The sequence below is a fragment of the Mustela putorius genome, unplaced genomic scaffold, assembly GCF_011764305.1.
Source record: "Mustela putorius furo isolate JIRA1106 unplaced genomic scaffold, ASM1176430v1.1 tig00003983_pilon_pilon_pilon, whole genome shotgun sequence".
Taxonomy (NCBI): domain Eukaryota; kingdom Metazoa; phylum Chordata; class Mammalia; order Carnivora; family Mustelidae; genus Mustela; species Mustela putorius.
Window position 1 is genome coordinate 3,931,006 of NW_025422123.1, and position 19,736 is coordinate 3,950,741.

At 44.7% G+C, this 19,736-nt stretch overlaps 1 protein-coding gene across 4 annotated transcripts in view; it reads left to right on the forward strand.

Moving 5' to 3' along the window:
• CUNH6orf89 (chromosome unknown C6orf89 homolog) overlaps nucleotides 1-12,357 on the forward strand; it is a 48,844-nt gene extending 36,487 nt beyond the window's left edge. For all 4 annotated transcript variants that reach the window (XM_013062931.2, XM_013062934.2, XM_045071263.1 and 1 more), the window contains 3 exons: nucleotides 781-910; nucleotides 3,739-3,862; nucleotides 6,712-12,357. In XM_013062931.2, coding sequence (XP_012918385.1) covers nucleotides 781-910; nucleotides 3,739-3,862; nucleotides 6,712-6,806 — 349 coding nt within the window. In that variant the 3' untranslated portion in view covers nucleotides 6,807-12,357. The remainder of the gene's footprint in view (nucleotides 1-780; nucleotides 911-3,738; nucleotides 3,863-6,711) is intronic.
• Nucleotides 12,358-19,736: the final 7,379 nt, after the last annotated feature.

Below are 19,736 nucleotides of genomic sequence, written 5' to 3' on the forward strand. Positions count from 1 at the left end.
GCTCTTGATACCGGCTCAGGTCATGATCTCTGGGTCTTGAGACTGAGCCTCCCATCCGGCTCCGTGCTCATCAGGGAGTCTTCTTCTCTCCCTCTTCCCCTCCCCCTGCTCACACTCACACTTCCTAAAAAAAATAAAAAGTAAAATCTAAAAAAAAAGAAAATATGGTCCATTTCTTGGGGTGAGGGTTGCTCTCTAGAAAAAAAAAAAAAAGGAAAGCCCGTTTCCATCTAGAACCATTCCAGAAGAGAATTAAAATGCCTTCTTTTTTTGGTCTTTTTGTTAGATAATTTCTCAGTGCTTTGGTCTTTTTAAAAAATTTGCCATTTATTTGCCTGTTGAATACTCTGGTTTAACCAGTCAGCTTCCCACTGCATGCCATACCACCTTAGAAGAAAGTTCGTGATTTTTGCCTCCTCCTCCTCCCTTCTGTTCTCCCGCCTGGCCTGCTGTTAGTTACTTCAGTCTCTTTTCCAAGATAGAATGAATGGACTGTTTATTTTCTTCCTCTATATGTTGTTTTAGCTGGACTTCATAAACACCCCACCCACGTGTACAAATTGCGGCTGTGGAGTTACGTGTGTACCAGTGCGTGTCACAATTAATTGATTTGGCATGACTCTTCTTCATGAACCTAATACTTAAGATATTGTCCTGATACTTTTCCCTGTTAACCCACCGCCCACAGTTTTCCCACTCTTGCTTAGCTCTCTGTTAGTCATGGAGATAGAGGCTGGCTTGCGCAGCTGAATTACTTTTGTCTCTTTCAAACTTTTACAGGAGAAGACCTCTAAATAGAGCACGCATTTTACGTGAGCTTTTTCCTGTTTTCACCTACCTGCCATTTCCAAAAGATGCCTCCTTAAAAAAGTGCTTCCTTCTTCAACCGGAACCTATTGTGGGTAGTAAGGTAGGACACTTTGAGAAGACTTGGGTCTAGAGTTTTCCTCTTTTGGCACCTGGGCTGATGTCATAATCCCTTGCTTCCCTGCATGTCAACTCAGAAGGTGAATTGAAGGGACACCCACATAATCTAAAGTTCTCTCCATCTGTTGCTAGCAAGGAGACCTGCAGTGGCCCACCCTTCCACGAAGACGTGCTTACAGAAAGTCTCCTTACCTTGAAAATCTGTTTCCGGCCCTTGACACCTGAGGTCAATCTACTTTTCTACATTAGGAAATAAAATCCTGAAATTTAAAGGGACCCAAGCATGCAGTTAGTTTGACTTCCCTACCTCAAAGTAGACAGCAGCAATGCTGTAAGCAGCTCAACTTACTCATTTTGTGGATGGGGCCACTGAGCCCCAGAGACAGTGATTTGCCCAAGGACACAGCAAGTTAATAGGAGGGCTCTACCCACCCACCCCCTATTCCCAAGTTAGCTTTCCCCAGAAATAAACAAATGAGAATCTTCAGGTAGAGAACCTGAAAAGCAAAAAGCTTAAGAAGTTTAGGGATGAAAGGGTTGCCAGATGTGCCCAAGGCAGGCAGACCAGTTTAGGTAGCAACACTTCTTACTCAGTCCACGGCCAAGTACCCAGAGCCCACATTACCTCTCTGGGGCCATCTGTTTTGTGTTGTGTCTGTTTACTTTTCTCTGAATTGCTCTTTTGTTGAATCTCATTCCTGAGGAAGGTTTTTGAGTTTAGATTGGTTTGGAAGAATTAATAGGATGAAATTTCCCAAACTGTGACCCCTATCAACTCTGGCTTATGTTTTCAACCTCCCAGTACTATTGTTTGGCTCCAAATTTGCTGAATCGTGGTAAAGGAATTTCAAAGCCTATAAAAACAATCATTTTGTCTAGAAGTAAGAACTTCTGTCTGCCAGCATTAGGGTGGAGGTGCTGGGCTCTTGCCTCAGATTTTAAAGAAGATTATTCTGCTGTCCCCGGCTAGAACTCAGGGCCCTAGTATGATTTCATCTTCATAGTTATGATATAATTCTGGGCGAGAGCTTTTATCTTTATCTTGGTTTTCCCACTTGAATCTGAAGTTAATTTCACCAGTCTGCTTAACAAGAACACAGAGGATCCAGCCAGAAGGTAAATACTAAGTTACTCAGATGCCTATCAGAGTCATCCTGTGGTTCCCAAGCATGTTTTGGGAAGGGGAGTGGTCCAAAGAGGCAGAAATCCTGAGAGTCTGGTTTCTTAGAGCATCTGCTCCCCGCCCTGGCCCAGGCTTTCCTTTCTCTACAGCCTAACTCCACCCTGTTGTCCACATCCCTGGGCCCTGCAGCCCGGTAAAGTCATATGTCTGTGGAGGCAGTCTTGGAATAGAAATTGGGCAGTGGAGATCCGATTGTAAGAGGCACTGGAGGAAAGAGGTGAGAGCCTGGCTTCCAGGCCTATTTCACCCAGTCTACAGTGTCACCTGGGGCCTGGCCCACTCCATCCCGTTGTCTCTTTCTTCCCATCCTGAGGGTAGAGGCACATGTTCCTGCCCCCTCTCAGGCCTGTATGAAAAAGAGCTACATCCACTGGGTTTGGTGTACTGGGATTTCTTCAAGACTGCAGGTGTCTGGGCCTCTGCCAGTCAGTCATAAGCCACTTGTCCTCCTTAGTCCTCCTCCTGTCACGACTCTGGCAATTGAATGGCTCTAATGTTGCTATGGAAACAGCATTCTGGCCAGGGCCTGTGGGCGCAACAGAGAGACCAGGGCTGGGGACAGGAGAAGATAGGGCCCAATCCAAAGCTCTGGAGGGCCCCGGTGCTGAAGAGAAAACCGGGATGTGGCCCAGAGAGTCAGACTTCATTCAGATCCTTGTTTTCTGTGGGCACAGAAAGCCTTTTCCTGGAGGGGACAGGGAAAGGAGGCCCTAGGGATTTTCCTCTCACCATCTAGGTAGGAAGAAAAGCCTGAGCAAGACCAGCCTGACCTCTCCCTTTGTCTCTTCTCCTTGCCCACATCAACACCAAGGTTCACAGCCAGACCTGGCCCACATCCTGTTGGTGGCAGTAGTCTGCCCTCCCAAGTGAAACGTTCCTGTGGGGGCGTGGAGCCTGGCTGCCTTCTGAGGGTCTGAAATCTAAGGCCATTCTTACTGCCATTAGTTTTTCATCAGTAGTGTGATACACCTGCTCACCCAGGTCTTGCCCAAGAGTGTAAACTTGAACTTCTTGCTGCTCAGTTCTCCAGACCCTGGCCGTAAGAAGTAATATTCCATGGAACATTGCACAAAGGAAAGGCAGGCCATCCCTTTCTCTGAAAAGTCTGGATCCAACCAGACCCTCAGAAGGTCGTGTACTTTGACCAGTATGTGTTGGCCTCACCTAGACTTATTAAATCATACATAGATGATTTGCCTTCTACCTGCTTTGGAGCTGTGGCGAGAAATAGCCGTGAATTATGAAGCTCATGCTAGATTTGCATTGCGGCTGGTGCTAAGGATGTCTCTTTAGCAGAACCCGCAGAAGAGATCTCAGTACCAGGAGATAGGGACGCTGAGTCCGTGGTCTCAATACCAGGAGAAGCCAGGTTTAGGAGAAACTAGTTTGTTTTAATCCTTCGGACATAATTGTGAATGGTGTCATTGGTTCTCTTTTGCTTTTTGCTCAGGCTGCTAGAAAAGTCAGAGCCATATATAAAAAATATATATATATATATATATATATATATATATATATAATATTTGTATGTTAATCTCCTGTGCCACTGGTTTATTTTGTTTCCTTTTCCTTCTCCCATGTTTTTTTTGTTGTTGTTGTTGTTTTTTGGTTTTTTTCCTTCTTTCCAGATGTATAGGATGCATGACCTGTTCATCGTTGGCAGCGGTGAGGCCATGTTGCAGCTCATTCCTCCTGCCCAGTGCCGAAGACACTGCCAGTCGGTAGCAATGCCCCTAGAGCCAGGGGATATTGGTAGGTGCCTCCGCCCCGGGTGGGACAAGGTCAGTCACAGGATCTTTGTAGTTCTTAACTCAAGAACTATCTTGAGAATTGACACAAAGTTTCAATTAGGTAGAGTCAAAAATAGCCTTCTTTTATGGACAGAGTCAATATTTATGCTTTAGGTGGAACACTAGGCTAAAGAAGAAATGTAGCACAGAGAAATGCCTTCTTGTATATACATTTAGAATGCATGATGTGTCTGTCGGTCTTAGAAGTTTCCAGTTAGAATGCATTATAGAAAATACTGAGAGCAATCCTTTATTTTTCAGATGAGGAGCTTGAGACCCCAGAAAGGAGAGGTGACCATCCCAGGTTCCCATCAGCTAAGCAAAGCATTGAGCTTTATGTGTCTTCTGCAACAGAGTCAGGCCAGGGGGAGGTACAATTCTAAATTCGAAGAAACCCTTTCTGTGCCTGTTTTGCTCATAAAACAACACAAGCAGTGTGCAAGGGCAACAGCCCCGTGGGGGTGTATTACCTTCCCTGTGGCTTCCACAGCCAGGGCCCCCCTTCACAGTCATGACTCATCCTTGGCTCCATGATTTCCCAACTGTGACCTGTTCTGTGCATTATTTTCTAAAAATCTGTTCCAAGAAAACAGGTCTGAATCAACTGCTGTCCGTAGCAATCAGTTTGATGGTAGAGTTTTCTTGGCAGAAGCAAATACCAAGTGTCAAAATTGCCCTCTCTGTTCCTCCTGTCTCACGAAGCTTAGGGGAAGCTTAGCACCCATGACAGAGCCCAGGCTAGTTTTCCCAACTGATTCCTTTTCATTTTACCTCCACAGAAGACCCTGGTCCCTGCTTCCCCTCATTTGGAAGTAGGGTTTAGACTGCAAACTATGACAAGCTTTAATCCATGTTACATAACTTGTTTTAGTTTAGAAATGAAAATAACGTGCAAATTAAGCATTAACTGATAATGGAGCACAGCTGGCCTGGCCTTTGGGAATTACTGCAAAAAAGAGGATTTTTGTGTAGAAATTGTTCTAAAGCTATTTTCCTGTAGTGGAGGTGACCCTTCTGTGAGGCAGGACTATTGCACAAGTCTGTGTGGCATTTGGGGTTGAGTGTGTAGTGATGTTTGAAAAAGCTTCTTGTCTTCTGTTCTACAGAAGTCTGACAGTTCAGACAACTACAGAAATATCTCAGTTATCCAAAGTTTAGGTTTCTGGAGCCCACAGACATCTAGAATGCCAATTATAGAATTAAGGGGAATAAATGGGGAACAGGTATTGACCAAAGAAGCTTTGAGCATCAAAGGCTGGTGGGAGTAGTGCAGAAAAGCCTCAGATCCAGAGCGTGATCAGCTGCTGTGCTCTGACTGGCTGATTTGCTGACCGGAAGGAAAGGAGGCCTATGGGTAGCAGTGTCCATGAAAGGCCAGCCACGGGACAGCAACGTGGGGAAAGGATGGGGGCTTGACTAGAACCAAAGGAAGAGGGCAGGTCTGGGAGAAGAATGGGGTGGTGGGGGTTAAGGAGGTCAGCAGGCTTCTGAGCAGTGGAAGAAACAGAAGCCATGACTGCAGCTGCCACAGTTAAGGACAAGAGGGCCTCCTGGGTGGCTCGGTCAGTTAAGCGTCTGCCTTCGCCTAGGTCATGATCCCAGGGTCCTGGGGTTGAGTCCTACATCAGGCTCCCTGCTTAGCAGAGAGTCTGCTTCTCCCTCTCCCTTTGCCCCTCCCCCTGCTTGTGTGCGGTCTCTCTCTCTCAATAAGTAAAGTCTTTATAAAAATACATAAATAAAGACAAGGACAGGAAAGCAGAACCTGACAGCAAAGGGGAATAATCCAGTGCTGCTTGTAGGATGGGGGCATCTCCAGCACCTTTGGGACCCTTAAGAATCACACTGGTTTTCTGGTTTTCGACAAAATAAGCGTTGTCCTCTGAAGGCTGAGGGGAAGGGGACAGGGACACATGTCACCAGAAAACCTGTGCTGAGAAGCATTTTCAAGAATGATATAGGGGTCAGGCCTCAGAGGCTGACATTGGTGAGCCCGCACATGTGCTGTGATTGAGGAGTCACTGCCCATGGTGACCTTTCTTGAGTCACCAAGTAGAAGTTGAATTCTGTTCAGTGCTCTCAGTTTAAAGATAGGTAAGGCACATCATACTCTAGAGATTATTGAAGTATTCAAGTTTTTAAAGCTTTTAAGTTTATAGCAGGTCACTGTTTCCTGAAGAGTTCTTCAGGTCACTCATGACCTGGGGGTGGGAGCACGAGCCCCTTAGAAAGGCTCTTGGCAAATAGGGCTCTTGGGTCCTTTAATTTTGGGAACCGTCTGTCTTGTCATTACATAGTACACGTTAGTGTACCAAAGGCTCCAGAAGCCTTGATGGAACCTAGGTTTCTCAGACTGACTTGACCATGGAACCCATTTCCCTTGGACTATCTTTCAGGCCGATGCTGTTTGCAGAACATGATTTAGGACATGCTGGTTTGAGCTAATCTGGAAGTTCTATCATGAGACAGTGTTAGAGATCACAGGAGGAGAATTGAACTGGGGGGGTCCTGCTCCCCCTCGGAATTCATCCTGTCTTCTTGCTGATAAAGATGACATGGGCCTGAGAATTGATGCCCAGCTCCAACCTCATTTGGTACATCCTGTCCTTTTAAACCTGTTGAACTGAGTCCTCGTTCCCCCAGCAGGTGGTGGCAAGGAGGCACTTTGGTTCACAGTGACTCCTGCCGGATGTCAGTTTGCACAGAGGCCCGAGCACTGGGGGTGTTACTCGAGGCAGACCTGCCTTGCTCCTGCCCACAGGTGTGCCTGGTCCCTGACATTTACCTGCTGTCCTATTGCTCTTTCTCTATAAGGTTATGCCGGTGCCACACACTGGAAGGTCTACGTGATAGCCAGAGGGGTCCAGCCTTTGGTCATCTGTGATGGAACCACCCTCTCAGAACTATAGGAAACAAGAACTGGACAGAGGAACAACTTCGAGAGCTGAAGATCAGATTGAAAGGGGAGAAATAAAAACGATGAAACCACTTTCCAAGGTCACTTAGTTACCTGCCCTGTGCATGCGTGTATGAGCCAACCATATGCTGGAGGCCATGGCCAGAGCCTGGCCCTCCCGACTCTTCCAGCCTAGTTGCTTGGCCAAGACTTTGCCAGTACCTACCTGTGAGGGATTGGGCTCTTCTATCTTCCACACCTTTTGGAACCGCAGCCTCGAGGCTGCCCCTCAAGCAGGAAAAAGGATTGGTGCCTTCCCTTACTTGCATGGCATGATCCCTTCTGCTGGCTCCCTGGCCACAGAGAGGGCAGCCTGCAGGTCCAGACTTCAGAGCCGTCCCTCACTAGGTGGTCCTGCTTGTCCTTTCTTCCTGGCCACACCACCCTGTACTTCTGTTGAAAGCCATGGCTGATTAAAGAAGTCATTGCAGTTTCCCCAGCAGCACAGAATCTAGAATCCGTGAAACAGGATTAAGTAATCTTATTGCACTCAAGAAAAGCACCGCTTTCCCAGTGTCCATGACTCTTGGAGTTTCAGTGATGCCAGGTTGGAGTGTGATTATAATTGAAATGGTAATTCCTAAGGTAATACTTGCCTCCATTTGATCAAGTTCTTAGGCCTACCCCCACCCCCACCCCTTCTCACTTGTCTCGCAGAAGCTGGACTCCCCGTCCTCCCTCGCTGGCAGGTCCAGAGCCCTGGACTGTTGAGGCGGCACAGCTTCTGTCAGCTGGGTTGGTTTACCAAGTGTCTTCGGAGGGGATGAGTTAGAGTCCTGGCCTGGGGAGAGGGTGCCTCCCCGGGTTTGATGTTTTAGGGTCCAGCTTTCTGCAGGGAAGATGTTTTACAGATGTGTCAAGCTGATGTTGTAATATGGTTGGGGAAGGAACTCCAGACCCAACGTGTTTGCCAGCTGGGTGTGCGACTCTGGGATCCTCTGTCTTGAAATCATTTCTTTCTCCTGGGAAACAAGGTGAGGTATTTTTTATCGTTTGTAAAAATATAAACCTATGTTCTTTCAGTTGGGTGATTCCCTATGCTCACTGTTTTCTCCCAAGTGCTTTTAATATGTATTAATCAAATGGTGTAAATAAGGGCATACTTTTCTTCCTCTTTTTTCCCCCCTTTATTCCTTTATTGATGCTGCTATTTTGATACCTGGCCTCTAGTCATGCTGTCGCCAAGCTGAAGAAAAAAGCCTGACTATGGCCCTTGGTTCTGAATCGCAGGAATCAGATGAGTACAGGCTTCATGGCAGAGTGGATCAGAGGCAGACAGTGGCGAGAGAAGGGGGTGTGACTCCTTGCAGGGTCCTTACTCTGCATCCTTGGAGGTGGCCTTGGACCTTATCCCTGGGCTCTCTGTTAGCACATCTCCTGAGTGGCGTTGGGGATCAACAAGGCACTGAAAGTCTTGTTTGTAGGCCTGTAAAGGACAAGAATGGTTCACAGAGCTCAGGGTGGAACTAATTGGCCTCTATGGACTTGAGTGAAATTAGGATAAATGGTACCTGAGGGAATTTTTCCTTAAACAAGTCTGTGCCTTGTGTGGGTTAATACAGGCAAAACAAAATTTTTTGTAGATATAAAAGTCATGCTGCTAAGCAGTTATGATTTAAGAGGTTTTATTTCAGAGGGATCATCTTGAGGCCAGCTTTGCGCAAGCTTTTAGGGCCTTTGCAGTGTCCTTACCCCTGCTGCGCATGGAGAATTATATGTAAACAAGTTCTTCAGAGTTTTCTTCGTTTGGGCCCTTTGGGTTAACAAACGAGAGGGTTTCCTAGAAGAAAAAGAAACTTTTGGTGACTGAGATTTCTGTTTTGTCTTTATGAATTACCCTGTGTTCCTTCTCCATTTCACTCCTGCCCTTCATACCTTCAATGTTCATAAAATATCCGCTTCAGCTCAAAACTTTGAAAACTGAGAAACCCTTGTATGTGTTGCTGTTCTGAGGTCTCTCCTGGAAAGTCCCCTAAGCCCCTGAGCTGTCTACAGTTCAACCAAAAAAATGGTGTGGCAACAAAGAAGCAGAGATTTTCGTGCATTTCCTACTCTAAACTTAAAGTCTATCCTGTTCAGAGTTGAAGGTCAATTTCTGTTAAGGGGGGAATTTTCTGAAGAGAGTTTTCCCCCTCTTAATTACTAGATACGTAGAAGTAATTTGCCTTCTTCTCAAGGCAGTTCTGACAAGCAGAATACAGGAATGGCTTCCCTCAGGAATGGCCTAATTGGCAGCCCGAGGCCTTGTGTGAGGGTGCTGCTCACCTAGCTCTCGGCTTTTTGGGGAAGTGGCGGAAGTCCCTCCATGTCACCCCGTGTGCAGAAGAGTCATCAAGATGAGGTGGAAGGGTGGGGGGCAAGTATACTTGTCCGATATTGGTAACACATTATGCCTGTTCAGGCTTATAAAAAGAGGCAGAACTTACCCTCTCCCCACTCTCAATTTTTTTAGGGAAGGGAGGGAGTAAAATAATATGGTTTTGAGCATAGACTCTAGGGGCACCTGGCTAGCTCAGTCGGGGAAGCATGCCACTCTTGATCTCAGGTTATAAGTTCGAGACCCATGTTGGGTGAAGAGATTACTTAACAATAAAATCCTAAAAATTAACAAACAGAACCTTCGTATTTGGTGAGAAACAAAACAGTTTTAAGAAATGGGCAGGTTATGGGGGCGCCTGGGTGGCTTAGTGGGTTGAGCCTCTGCCTTCTGCTCAGGTCATAGTCTCGGGGTCCTGGGATCGATCCCCGCATTGAGCTCTCTGTTCAGCAGGGAACCTGCTTCCCCCTCCCTCTCTGCTACTTGTGATCTCTCTCTCTATATATCAAATAAATAAATAAAATCTTTAAAAAAAAAAAAAGAAGTGGGCAGGTTTGGGCTCATTTTCTAAGGATAAGAATAGTAATGTTTGTCCAGTCCATTCTAAGAGGGCCTCAGTCTCCGTGGTCTCCTTTAATCATTACTTAGCCCTGTCAAGTAGATGTTAAAGCTTCATTTTTCGGAAAATCTGGGCTTAGAACAGTTACCTGCTGGTCAGTAGGTAGTTGGTTTTGCAACTCAGTTTCGCTGCCTCAGCACAGCCTGGTGCCCAAGAACCAATTTGTGGGTTTATTGCCTGGGGCATGTCCCCACTGGGTCAAGAGAACCTCGGGGTAGGGTCAGCAAGTCAGGAACTCTTCAGGGTTTGTTTTCAAAATTGTTTTAGAAAGGGAACAAAAGAGGATCTAACCAGATGACTTTTATAAAAATCCTTTCACTTTCTCCCTCCCCATTTGAAAACTCTTTAGAGTGAGCGTGGCTGGAACACAACTGTGTCCAGCCATTTTCCCATCACACATGTTTCCAGATGTGTGACCAGAAGAGGGACTTTGCCCAGTTCTAGTTGTGGCTCCCTTTAGAGTTTACCTCACTTGTTTTTCAGCTCTCCGTTTTCTCATCCCTTCTTCCCAAACCCAGCTTAGGCCTCTGTGTAGGAGCAGTTCGTTTTTTAAAAAACTGTCAGTCTCGGGGCGCCTGGGTGGCTCAGTGGTTTGGGCTGCTGCCTTCAGCTCGGGTCATGATCTCAGGGTCCTGGGATCGAGCCCCGCATCGGGCTCTCTGCTCCGCAGGAAGCCTGCTTCCCTCTCTCTCTCTCTCTCTCTCTCTCTCTGCCTGCCTCTCTGCCTACTTGTGATCTCTGTCTGTCAAATAAATAAATAAAATCTTAAAAAAAAAAACAAACTGTCAGTCTCCTTCGCTGCCGCTGATGGCCTCACTCATTTTAATATAGTCTGGGATGAGAGTTTGTTCCTTAACCAGTGGCTTCCATAATGAACATTATTTAAAAGCCCAAAGCAAATGTTCATTTTTCACCTAATCCTTGCCTGCAGGAGGTGGCCAAGTTGTAGGGGAAAGAGCCAGAGCTCTCTGGTTGCATGAAGAGAAGTGATCATGACTTTTTGAGAATCAGTTCTTAATCAGAAGGGTCTTTTAGGCTTTTGAGCTCTCCTAGTGATGGAGGAGAAACTCTCCTGAGTTCACAAGTTCACACTCAATAGCTTTAAGTGGTAACCCATCCCTAACTAAAACTTGTCAAAGGAAAGCAATGCAGAATGTGCTTTAGATGGCATTTCCCCCCTTTTTTAAAATTTTAAATTTGGGTTAACATACAGTGCAGTATTGGTTTAAGTGGCATTTTAGATTGGGATTCTTTCTGTGTTTGGAGCTATGCATGTTGTACACAGCGCCGACAGGTGTTGGGACCAGGAGGCCAGGAAGGGGCCAGTGCTTATGGGGATGACCCTGTAGCGAATGAAAAATGGGAGGCTCTGGATATAATGCTGTGTCACCATCAGCATGCGTCTCCCCAGCCTCCCCACCCCCAGTCTCCCGATATCTTCCCAAAGAAGCAGCTTCCACAAAAGCATCTCCAAGAAGATGGACAGGTGCTCCCCTGTTGTGCACCACACCCAAGTCGGCCCACCCTTGGACACAGTATGGTTTTATGCGCTGGCCTTGGTGAGAAACTATCCAGCCAGCTTGTCTCTCATCCAGGTCCCTTAGTGTCTGGTTTCCCTGCCCTGCATAATTTAAGCATTAGAGCTAAGTACATCTGTCATTTTCCTCTCTCCAGAGACTGGGAAATGTCCAGAGCTTTTCAGAAGAGTGGAGAGAATAAATATTATGTAACTCCTAGAGTTAGGCCTGGAACCGTCCAGACATGGTGGGACTGGGGCTGAGCTGGATACCACTCCCCCTCCAATTTGTGTGTCTTTTAGTCGGCGTGGATCCAAGCGTGAGCTCCAGCTGCAGACACCTGAGCAGAGAAGGGAAACCAGATTAGAGTCAGACAGAAACTGGGGAGTCAGGCCATCAGGGTGTGCCAAACTTTATTTACATTTCCTCACAACAGCTCTGTGGGATAGAGGAGGTCACCCTGTGAAGCCACCTTTACTCAAAGATCAGCTGTGTCCCAGCCTCCAAACTCTAGCCCCTCAGGACACTTTTGGCCCTTTCAGGATCAAGCTCTTGCCCACAAGAATTCATGACAGGCTCAGACAGACACAAGGCATTCCCAAGCCCCTAGTCTCATCATGACCGGCAACTTTGCCCCCAAATTACTTCTCATAGTGTCCCCCCTCAGAAACATGCCAGCTGTGATCTCTTCCCTTTCTCCTGCAGAAAGGTCAGTAACAGGTGCCTAGGCTGGGGGAGCAGACTGGAGGGCAGAGCTAAGCCAGCAACTCCTGCTCAGCCTCTTCCCTGCCCAGGGATAGGCCTTGGGATAGCTGCTGTGCATCTTCAGGGAACCAGGGAAGGTCCTGACAGGCAGAGGGAGACGGATACCTGTCCCAACTGCGCATGTGTGCTGTTCTAATATGTGTTCGGTGCAGAATGTTGATGGTTACTTAATGTACTACAAACTTGTAAAGACTTCTGCCATGTAAAGAATGTATGTAAATTAAAGTTTTATGTAATGAAAGCTCTTACTTTTGCAATTAAAATTGTGCATGTTGGTTGATAAGAACTTTCCTATACTTGGTGTCATTCTTAAATTTCCAGATTTCTCTTCCCCCATAACTCAGGAGACATCTAGCCACATCGTACTCATTAGGCAGCCCTGAGGTGCCTTTGGGAGCCTCCCCGTCACCTGTCCCTGATGACCCCGGTCCTCTCTAACATTCTCTCCCAACTTTCCCAGATTTCTCTTTTCTTCCTATCCCTGCACTTTGCCCAGAAATCAAATGAGACCCTGGGTGCCTTTTTCTGTCTCTCCAGCCAGCTGCATATGATCCAGATGCCATCACAGTGTCACCTCCCCTCTGGATGTCCTTGGTTCTCGAGGGAGATCAGCCAGGCCCCTGCTGGCCCATGGGAGCCAGCTGCCACTGATCAGGGCCACTCTTGGCACTCGGTTAACCTTATAGTGCAGGTTTAAGTTAAGTCATTTTGTTGTGTTCACATTTTTTGTGTGATTTCTTTTTTAACTACATACAAGCTTTATATAAATGCATGACTAGGACTATTTCTTGGGGCTCCTGGGTGACGCAGTCAGTTGAGTGTCCAACTTTTGGCTTCAGCTCAGGTCTGATCTCTGGGTCGTGGGATCAAGCCCCACGTCAGGCTCCATGCTCAGCGCAGAGTCTGCTTGACATCCTCTGTCACTCGCCCTCTGCTCCTCCCACTCATGCGCTCTCTCTTTTCCTCTAAATCTAAAAAAAAAAAATTCTTACATTACATGCTGCTTAATGTCCTTACTTTCCTGCACTGCTTGTTGCGGACTTCGCCCTCTCCCCCACATTGCTCGCCCCCTTCCTGTGTGTCTTTTCACAATTTCTTCCATGCTCTCTAATTATCATCAAAATCAAGATTTTTATCATTGCTTTATCAAAAATCCAATCATATTACAGACACTTCATTTCTTGCTTTGCTTACTCAGTACCTCCCAGAGTTCTCTTTAGTCAGCTGGCACAGCTCTAATCCTTTCTTTTTAGTGATGTGGATATGCCATCATTTATTCCACAGTTCTCTTATTGAGGCTAAGTTACATCCTGCTCAATGATTATTTGAATTATAAGTCAAGAAGTTTGGAGTTAGTTTTAAAAAACACTTTGTTTTTAGGGGGCACCTGGGTGGCTCAGTCTTTAAGCGTCTGCCTTCAGCTCGGGTCATGATCCTAGAGTCCTGGGATCGAGTCCTACATCGGGCTCCCTGCTCAGCGGGAAGTTTACTTCTCCCTCTCCCACTCCCCCAGCTTGTGTTCCCTCTCTCACTGTGTCTCTCACTGTGTCTCTCTCTGTCTTTTTTTATTTATAGATAAATAAATAAAATCTTTTAAAAAAAGAAAAAAACTTGTTCTTTTACAAAATGTATATTCATCCTTCTTTGCTCCAGCTAATTTATGTTCTTCAAAAATTCAAAACTCCGGGGTGGCTGAGTGGCTCAGGCAGTTAAGCATCTGCCTTCGACTCAGGTCATGATCCCAAGGTCCAGGGATTGAGTCCCACATTAGGCTCCTTGCTCAGTGGGGAACCTGCTTCTCCCTCTGCATATGGCTCTCCCTGCTTGTGCTCTCTCTTGCTCGCTCTCTCTGACAAATCTTTTAAAATTTTTTCAAAAATTGTCACATTCCACAGTGCTATTCATTTACCTACTTGAAAGCTCGACTTCAAGAAAAAAGTGGGGAGGCCTTAATTTGATGTGGATAGGTGACCAAGTCACTAGTTTTCAATCCCCTTCTCTTTTTAGCACTTGACACTGACTCAGAGAAAACATCTCCTTCCCTTGGCTTCTTTGAGACTCCCTTCTCGAACCTTCTGTTTTCCACTTCTGTCTCCTTTGTAGCATTTTCTTCTGCCAGTCTCCAAAATGCTGGGCTCCCTTACTGGTCCTGCCTTGAACTCTCCTCTCTTCACACTCCCTGGGAGAGATACTCTCCCTGCAAGATCTCGACTCCGTGTTGTCCTCTTCACCCAGGGCCAAGTCCTCTCCAACCTACGTGTGCAGCCCACACTTCCTGCCTGAGTCCTAATTTGTACACCTGAGTGTCACAAGCTCATTCCATTCCTGAAGCGCCCCTACTTCCCTGTGTCCAGAACGACTGTAGCAGCCTCGGAGGGCTCCTGTCTTTTCTCTCAGCCTCTGCTTCTGATCAGGACCAAGGTCTGGAGAGTTCTGCCTCCTGTTGCCTATCCAGCTGCACTGCCACGGTCTCGGTTTAGAGCCTTGCTGTTCTACTCCTACCTAGACTCTGCCAGTAGTTGCTTGTTTCCCATGCACATCCCACCCTCTCCATTCACCATCCACAGAGCTGCCACAGTGCCCTTGCTAAATCACGTGCCCCTTCCTCACTCAGCATTCCTCCATGACTCCATTACCCACATGATACGTACGTCCCGGCCATCCCCTCTAGTCTCATTCCACTGCTCCTTCACGGTGCCTCACCTCTACTGAACCATCTCTGATTCCTGGAAACATCTAGGCTGGTTTTTCTTTTCTTTTTTTTTTTTTTACTCACAAAACTTAATTTTTTAGAGCACTTTAAGGTTCACAGCAAATTTGAGCAGAAAGAGTTCCTATAAACCTTCTGTCTGCCCCCCTCCGCCCACCCCAACCCTGCCAATACAGCCTCCCTCACTACTGATGAGAGTGGTACATTTGTTAGAATTGATGAACCTATGTTGACACATCTTTATCACCCAAAGTCCACAGTTTACATTAGGGTTCTCTTGGTGTTATACATTTTATGGGTTTGGACAAATGTATAATTACATGTGTTCACCACTATAGAATCAAACAATAGTTTCATTGTCGGAGGATTTAAAAATCCTCTAGGCTCTTCCTATTCATCCCTCCCCCCTGCTAACCCCCAGCAACCACTGATCTTTTTGCTGTCTGCAAAGTTTTGCCTTTTCCAGGATATCAGATAGTTAGATTTACACAGTATATAGGCTTTCCAAATTGGTTCCTTTTACTTAGTAAAATGCATTTTAGTTTCCTCCATGTCTTCATGGTTCAATAGATCACTTTTTTTTAGTGCTGAATGATTATCCATTGTCTGGATGTACCAGGGTTCATTTATCCATTCACCTACTGAAGGACATCTTAGTTGCTTCGAAGATTTGGCAATTGTAAATAAAGCTGCTGTAAACATCTGTGTGCATCTCTTCGCATGGACATAGTTTTCAATTCTGTCAGATAAATACCTAAAGAAGCATGAAGAATAGATCATATGGTAAGAGAAATGTTTAGTTTTATAGGAAACTGCCAAACGGATCATATGGTAAGAGAAATGTTTAGTTTTATAGGAAACTGCCAAACATTCCCAAAATGGCTGTACCATTTTGCATTCCCACCAGTAATGAATGAGTGTTCCTGTTATACCACACCCTCACCAGCCTTTGGTGTTGTCAGTGTTCCAGATCTGGGCCATTCTAAGAGTTATGTAGTGAAATCTCCTTGTTGTCTTAATTTACAATTTCCTGTGACAGATGATGTTGAACATCATTTCATATGCTTGCTTCCCATCTCTAGCTTCTTCGCTGAGGTGTCCATTCAGGTCTTTGGCCCACTTTGTAATCAGGTTGTTTGTTTTCTTACTGTTGGTTATTAAGAGTTCTTTGTATATTTTGGATAACAGTCCATTGATTGATTGATTGATTCATTCATTCATTCATGTATGCTCTACGCAGAGTAGAGCCCAATGCAGGGCTTGAACTCATGACCCTGAGATCAAGAACCAAGCTGATACCAAGAGTCAGATGTTTAACCGACCAAGCAACCCAGGCACCCCCAGATGTATCTTTTAGAAACATTTTCTCCCACTCAGTGGTTTTTCTGCATTCTCTTGACCTTGCTTTCTGTACTACAGAAATTTTACATTTTAATAAAGTCTAGCTTCTCAATTGTGTCTCTCATGGATCATGCCTCTGGTGTACACAGAGTCCTCACTGTACCCCGGGTCATCTAAATTCTCTCATATGTTATCTTCTAGGAGTTGTATAATTGTGTGTTATACATTTAGGTGTAGGATCTGATTTTTCTGAAGGGTGTAAGGTCTGTTTAGATTCCTTTTTTTGCATGTGGATGTCTGGTTATTTCAACACCATTTTTTGAGAAAATTCTCACTTTATTGTATTGTCTTTGCCCCTGTGTTGGAGACCAGCTGCCTATATTCATATGAGTCTATTTCTGGCCTCTCTGTTGATTCTGTTAGTCGTTTCTCTTATTCTTTTGCCAATACCACACTGTTTTGATCACTGCAGCTTTCTACTGAGTCTTGAAGTCAGGTGGTGTCAGTTTTCTGACTTTGTGCTTTTTCAATACTGTGTTGGCGAGTCTGGACCCTTTGCCTCTCCATATAAATTTTCGAATCAGGGACACCTGGCTGGCTCAGTCAGTAAAACATGTGACTCTTGGTTTTGGGGTGGCAGGTTCAAGCCCCACATTGGATGCAGAGGTTACTTTAAAAAAAAAAATCTTAACAAAACTTTGGAATCAATTTGCTAGTGTCCACAAAATAACTTGCTGACATTTTGGTTGGGGTCATGTGGAATCTGTAGATCAAGTTGCATCTGGGTTGCTGTTAGTTTGAAGTTATAATTCCTATCCCATGATAATATTTGTGAACTTCGGTATGTCCTTCCTATTGCTCAGTTTGAATTCCAGCTTAGTAGTGCACATTCCTCCAACATGACACATGTCCTTTAGGCTTTCTTAATAACACCAACTGACAAGCCTCCAGACACCGTGTTGAAGACATATTTTATCACTCATTTTTTCCAGAATAATGACTTTATTATTTTTGTCAAAGTGATACATTCTTCTTACACAGAATTGAAGATAATTCACATGATCATATGCAAATGTCCACCCAGAGATAATTAGTAACATTAGATAAACAGTATTCAAGGCATCCCTAGGATGCTTCTAGCTAGGTGAGATAGAAATGCTTTTATTAAAATGGAACTAGCCATGCTATTTAAAGAATAAAAATTTTATGTGAATCTAACAGAAGAAAAAGAAGCTGAAGTAGGCATTTCTTCTCCACAAAAAAATGTTAGTTCCTAAAAGGTCTCTCTGAAGTTAAGATTATGAGAAACATCAAGAAACCATAAGGATGTGTTGGATGCCTGGGAGGCTCAGTTGGTTAAGCAGCTGCCTTCAGCTCCAGTCATGATCCCAGGGTCCTGGGATCAAGTCCTGCATTGGCCTCCCTGCTCCATGGAGAGCCTGCTTCTCCCTCTCCTTCTGACTGCCATTCTGCCTACTTGTGCTCTCTATCTCTGTCAAATAAATAAAATCTTCAGAAAAAAAGTTTGAATCTTAAAAAAAATAAAAACTTCAATGATTTTTTTAAAGATTTTTTAATTTATTTCTCAGAGATGGAGAGAGAGAGTACAAGCTGAGGGAGCATCAGGCAGAGGGAGAAGCAGGTGCCCCACAGAGCAGGGATCCTCATGTAGGACTCGATCCCAGGACCCTGGGACCACAACACAAGCTGAAGGCAGACGCCCAACCGACTGAGCCACCCAGGCATCCCAAGAAACTGGAATGATTTTTACTAAGATTTTCTAATTGGGCTCCATGCTCAGTGGGGAGTCTGAGGATTCTCTCTCCCCCTCTCCCTCTGACCTTCCCCCTGCTCACATCTCTCTCTCTAAAGATAAAGAAATAAAATCTTTTTTTAAAAAAAGGTTTTCTTTTTCAATGGCATGGTTCAAGGCTCTGAAGATGAGCAAATCGCTTGCCTCATGCTTGCCTTTTCTCACCTTCTCTGTTCCTCTGCTTCTCCTAATTTGTGTTAATCTGTGCGTATATTGATATTCTCAAAGTTTACACATTGCCCTCTGCTCTGAAACGAATTCACAGTTATGTAGCACTCATCTTATACTGAAGCTGATTTGTGACTCACTAGTAGTACGTTCGCTGTCATTTTTTCATCTTTGAATTGTTTTCAAACTCTTAATTGGCTACATTTCATCATAAAGTTCCTCAAGGATGGCTCACGAAGGCTGTATTTTCTGTGTTTGAGAATGTTTCTGTGGTTTTTATACTTGAATGCAACTTGGCTGAGTAAAACATTCTTGCAACACACTTTCTTTTGCTTGGAACTTTGGGGACATCTTGCCACGGGCATGTAGCAGCATTGACTGTTGGTAGGGACAAGACGGGCCAGTGTCAGAGTCCCCCTTAAAATGAAGGTGATGTTCTTCCTCCTTTTTAATTTGTCTGCCTGAAGAAGTCTAGCTTTCTTGTTCTTTGTTAGTTTTTCCTGAAATAGTGTGCTCTTTTGAATTGCATTTCCATTCTTTGGGAGGAAGATGCCTTGTATTTTTTTTCTTCCAGTTTTATTGAGAAATAATTGAACTGCATCATGTATAGATTTAAGGTGTCCAGCATGATGGTTCGATTTACAGGTATTGTGAAATGATTACTACAGTAAATTTAGTTCACATCCATCTATCTCTTGTAGATACAAGAAAAAAAAATTCTCCTTGTGATGAGAACTCTTCAGGCCTAGTCTCTTCACAACTTGTATGTGTTCTTTATGAATACTTTTTCTTTTCCATTTGTGTGGTTTTCTGTTTCAAATTCTATATTTATTCCTTTGTTTCATGGTCTTGATCTTTTACAACTATGGCGTTCTCTCTGTTTAATATTTTTTTAAATTTGCCATTAATTCTCTCAAGCCTTCCCTCTAGATCAATTTTTTTTCAGCCATATCCACTTTCTTATTATTTCTGATGCATTAGTTTTATGAAAGTGCACTCAGTTTGTTCTCTTATCTTATTCTGTCATTTCCTCTTTGCTTACTTTCTTGAAATCATGTTGTTATTTAATTTTTCTATAGCTCAACATGCTCTACGGACTTTTTCTGTTCTTTTTTTTTTTTTAAGATTTTATTTATTTATTTGACAGATCAAAAGTAGGCAGAGAGGCAGTCAGAGAGAGGAAGGGAAGCAGGTTCCCTGCTGAGCAGAGAGCCCGATGTGGGGTTCCATCCTAAGACCCTGGGATCATGACCTGAGCTGAAGACAGAGGCTTTAACTCACTGAGCCACCCAGGTGCCCCCTTTTTTCTGTTCTTTAGATGATATTTTCTTCTAGACTTGGTTTTCATCAGTTATATATGCGTGTTCCTGTCTTTCATTTTTTCCCCCATGTATTTGTGTAGCTACCATACCCTTTTTTTTTTTTTTTTTCAATGTCTTTGCTTAAAGTGGCTGCTCTGGCCAGGAAATCTTTTCTTTGTACTCTGGGTATATTCTCAATTCCAACAGCATCTGTGCCTACTGCTAAAATTAACAAATGTTAACATTTTATCATATATTGGAGCACCTGGGTGGCACAGTGGTTTAAGCCTCTGCCTTCAGCTCAGGTAATGATCTCAGGGTCCTGGGATCGA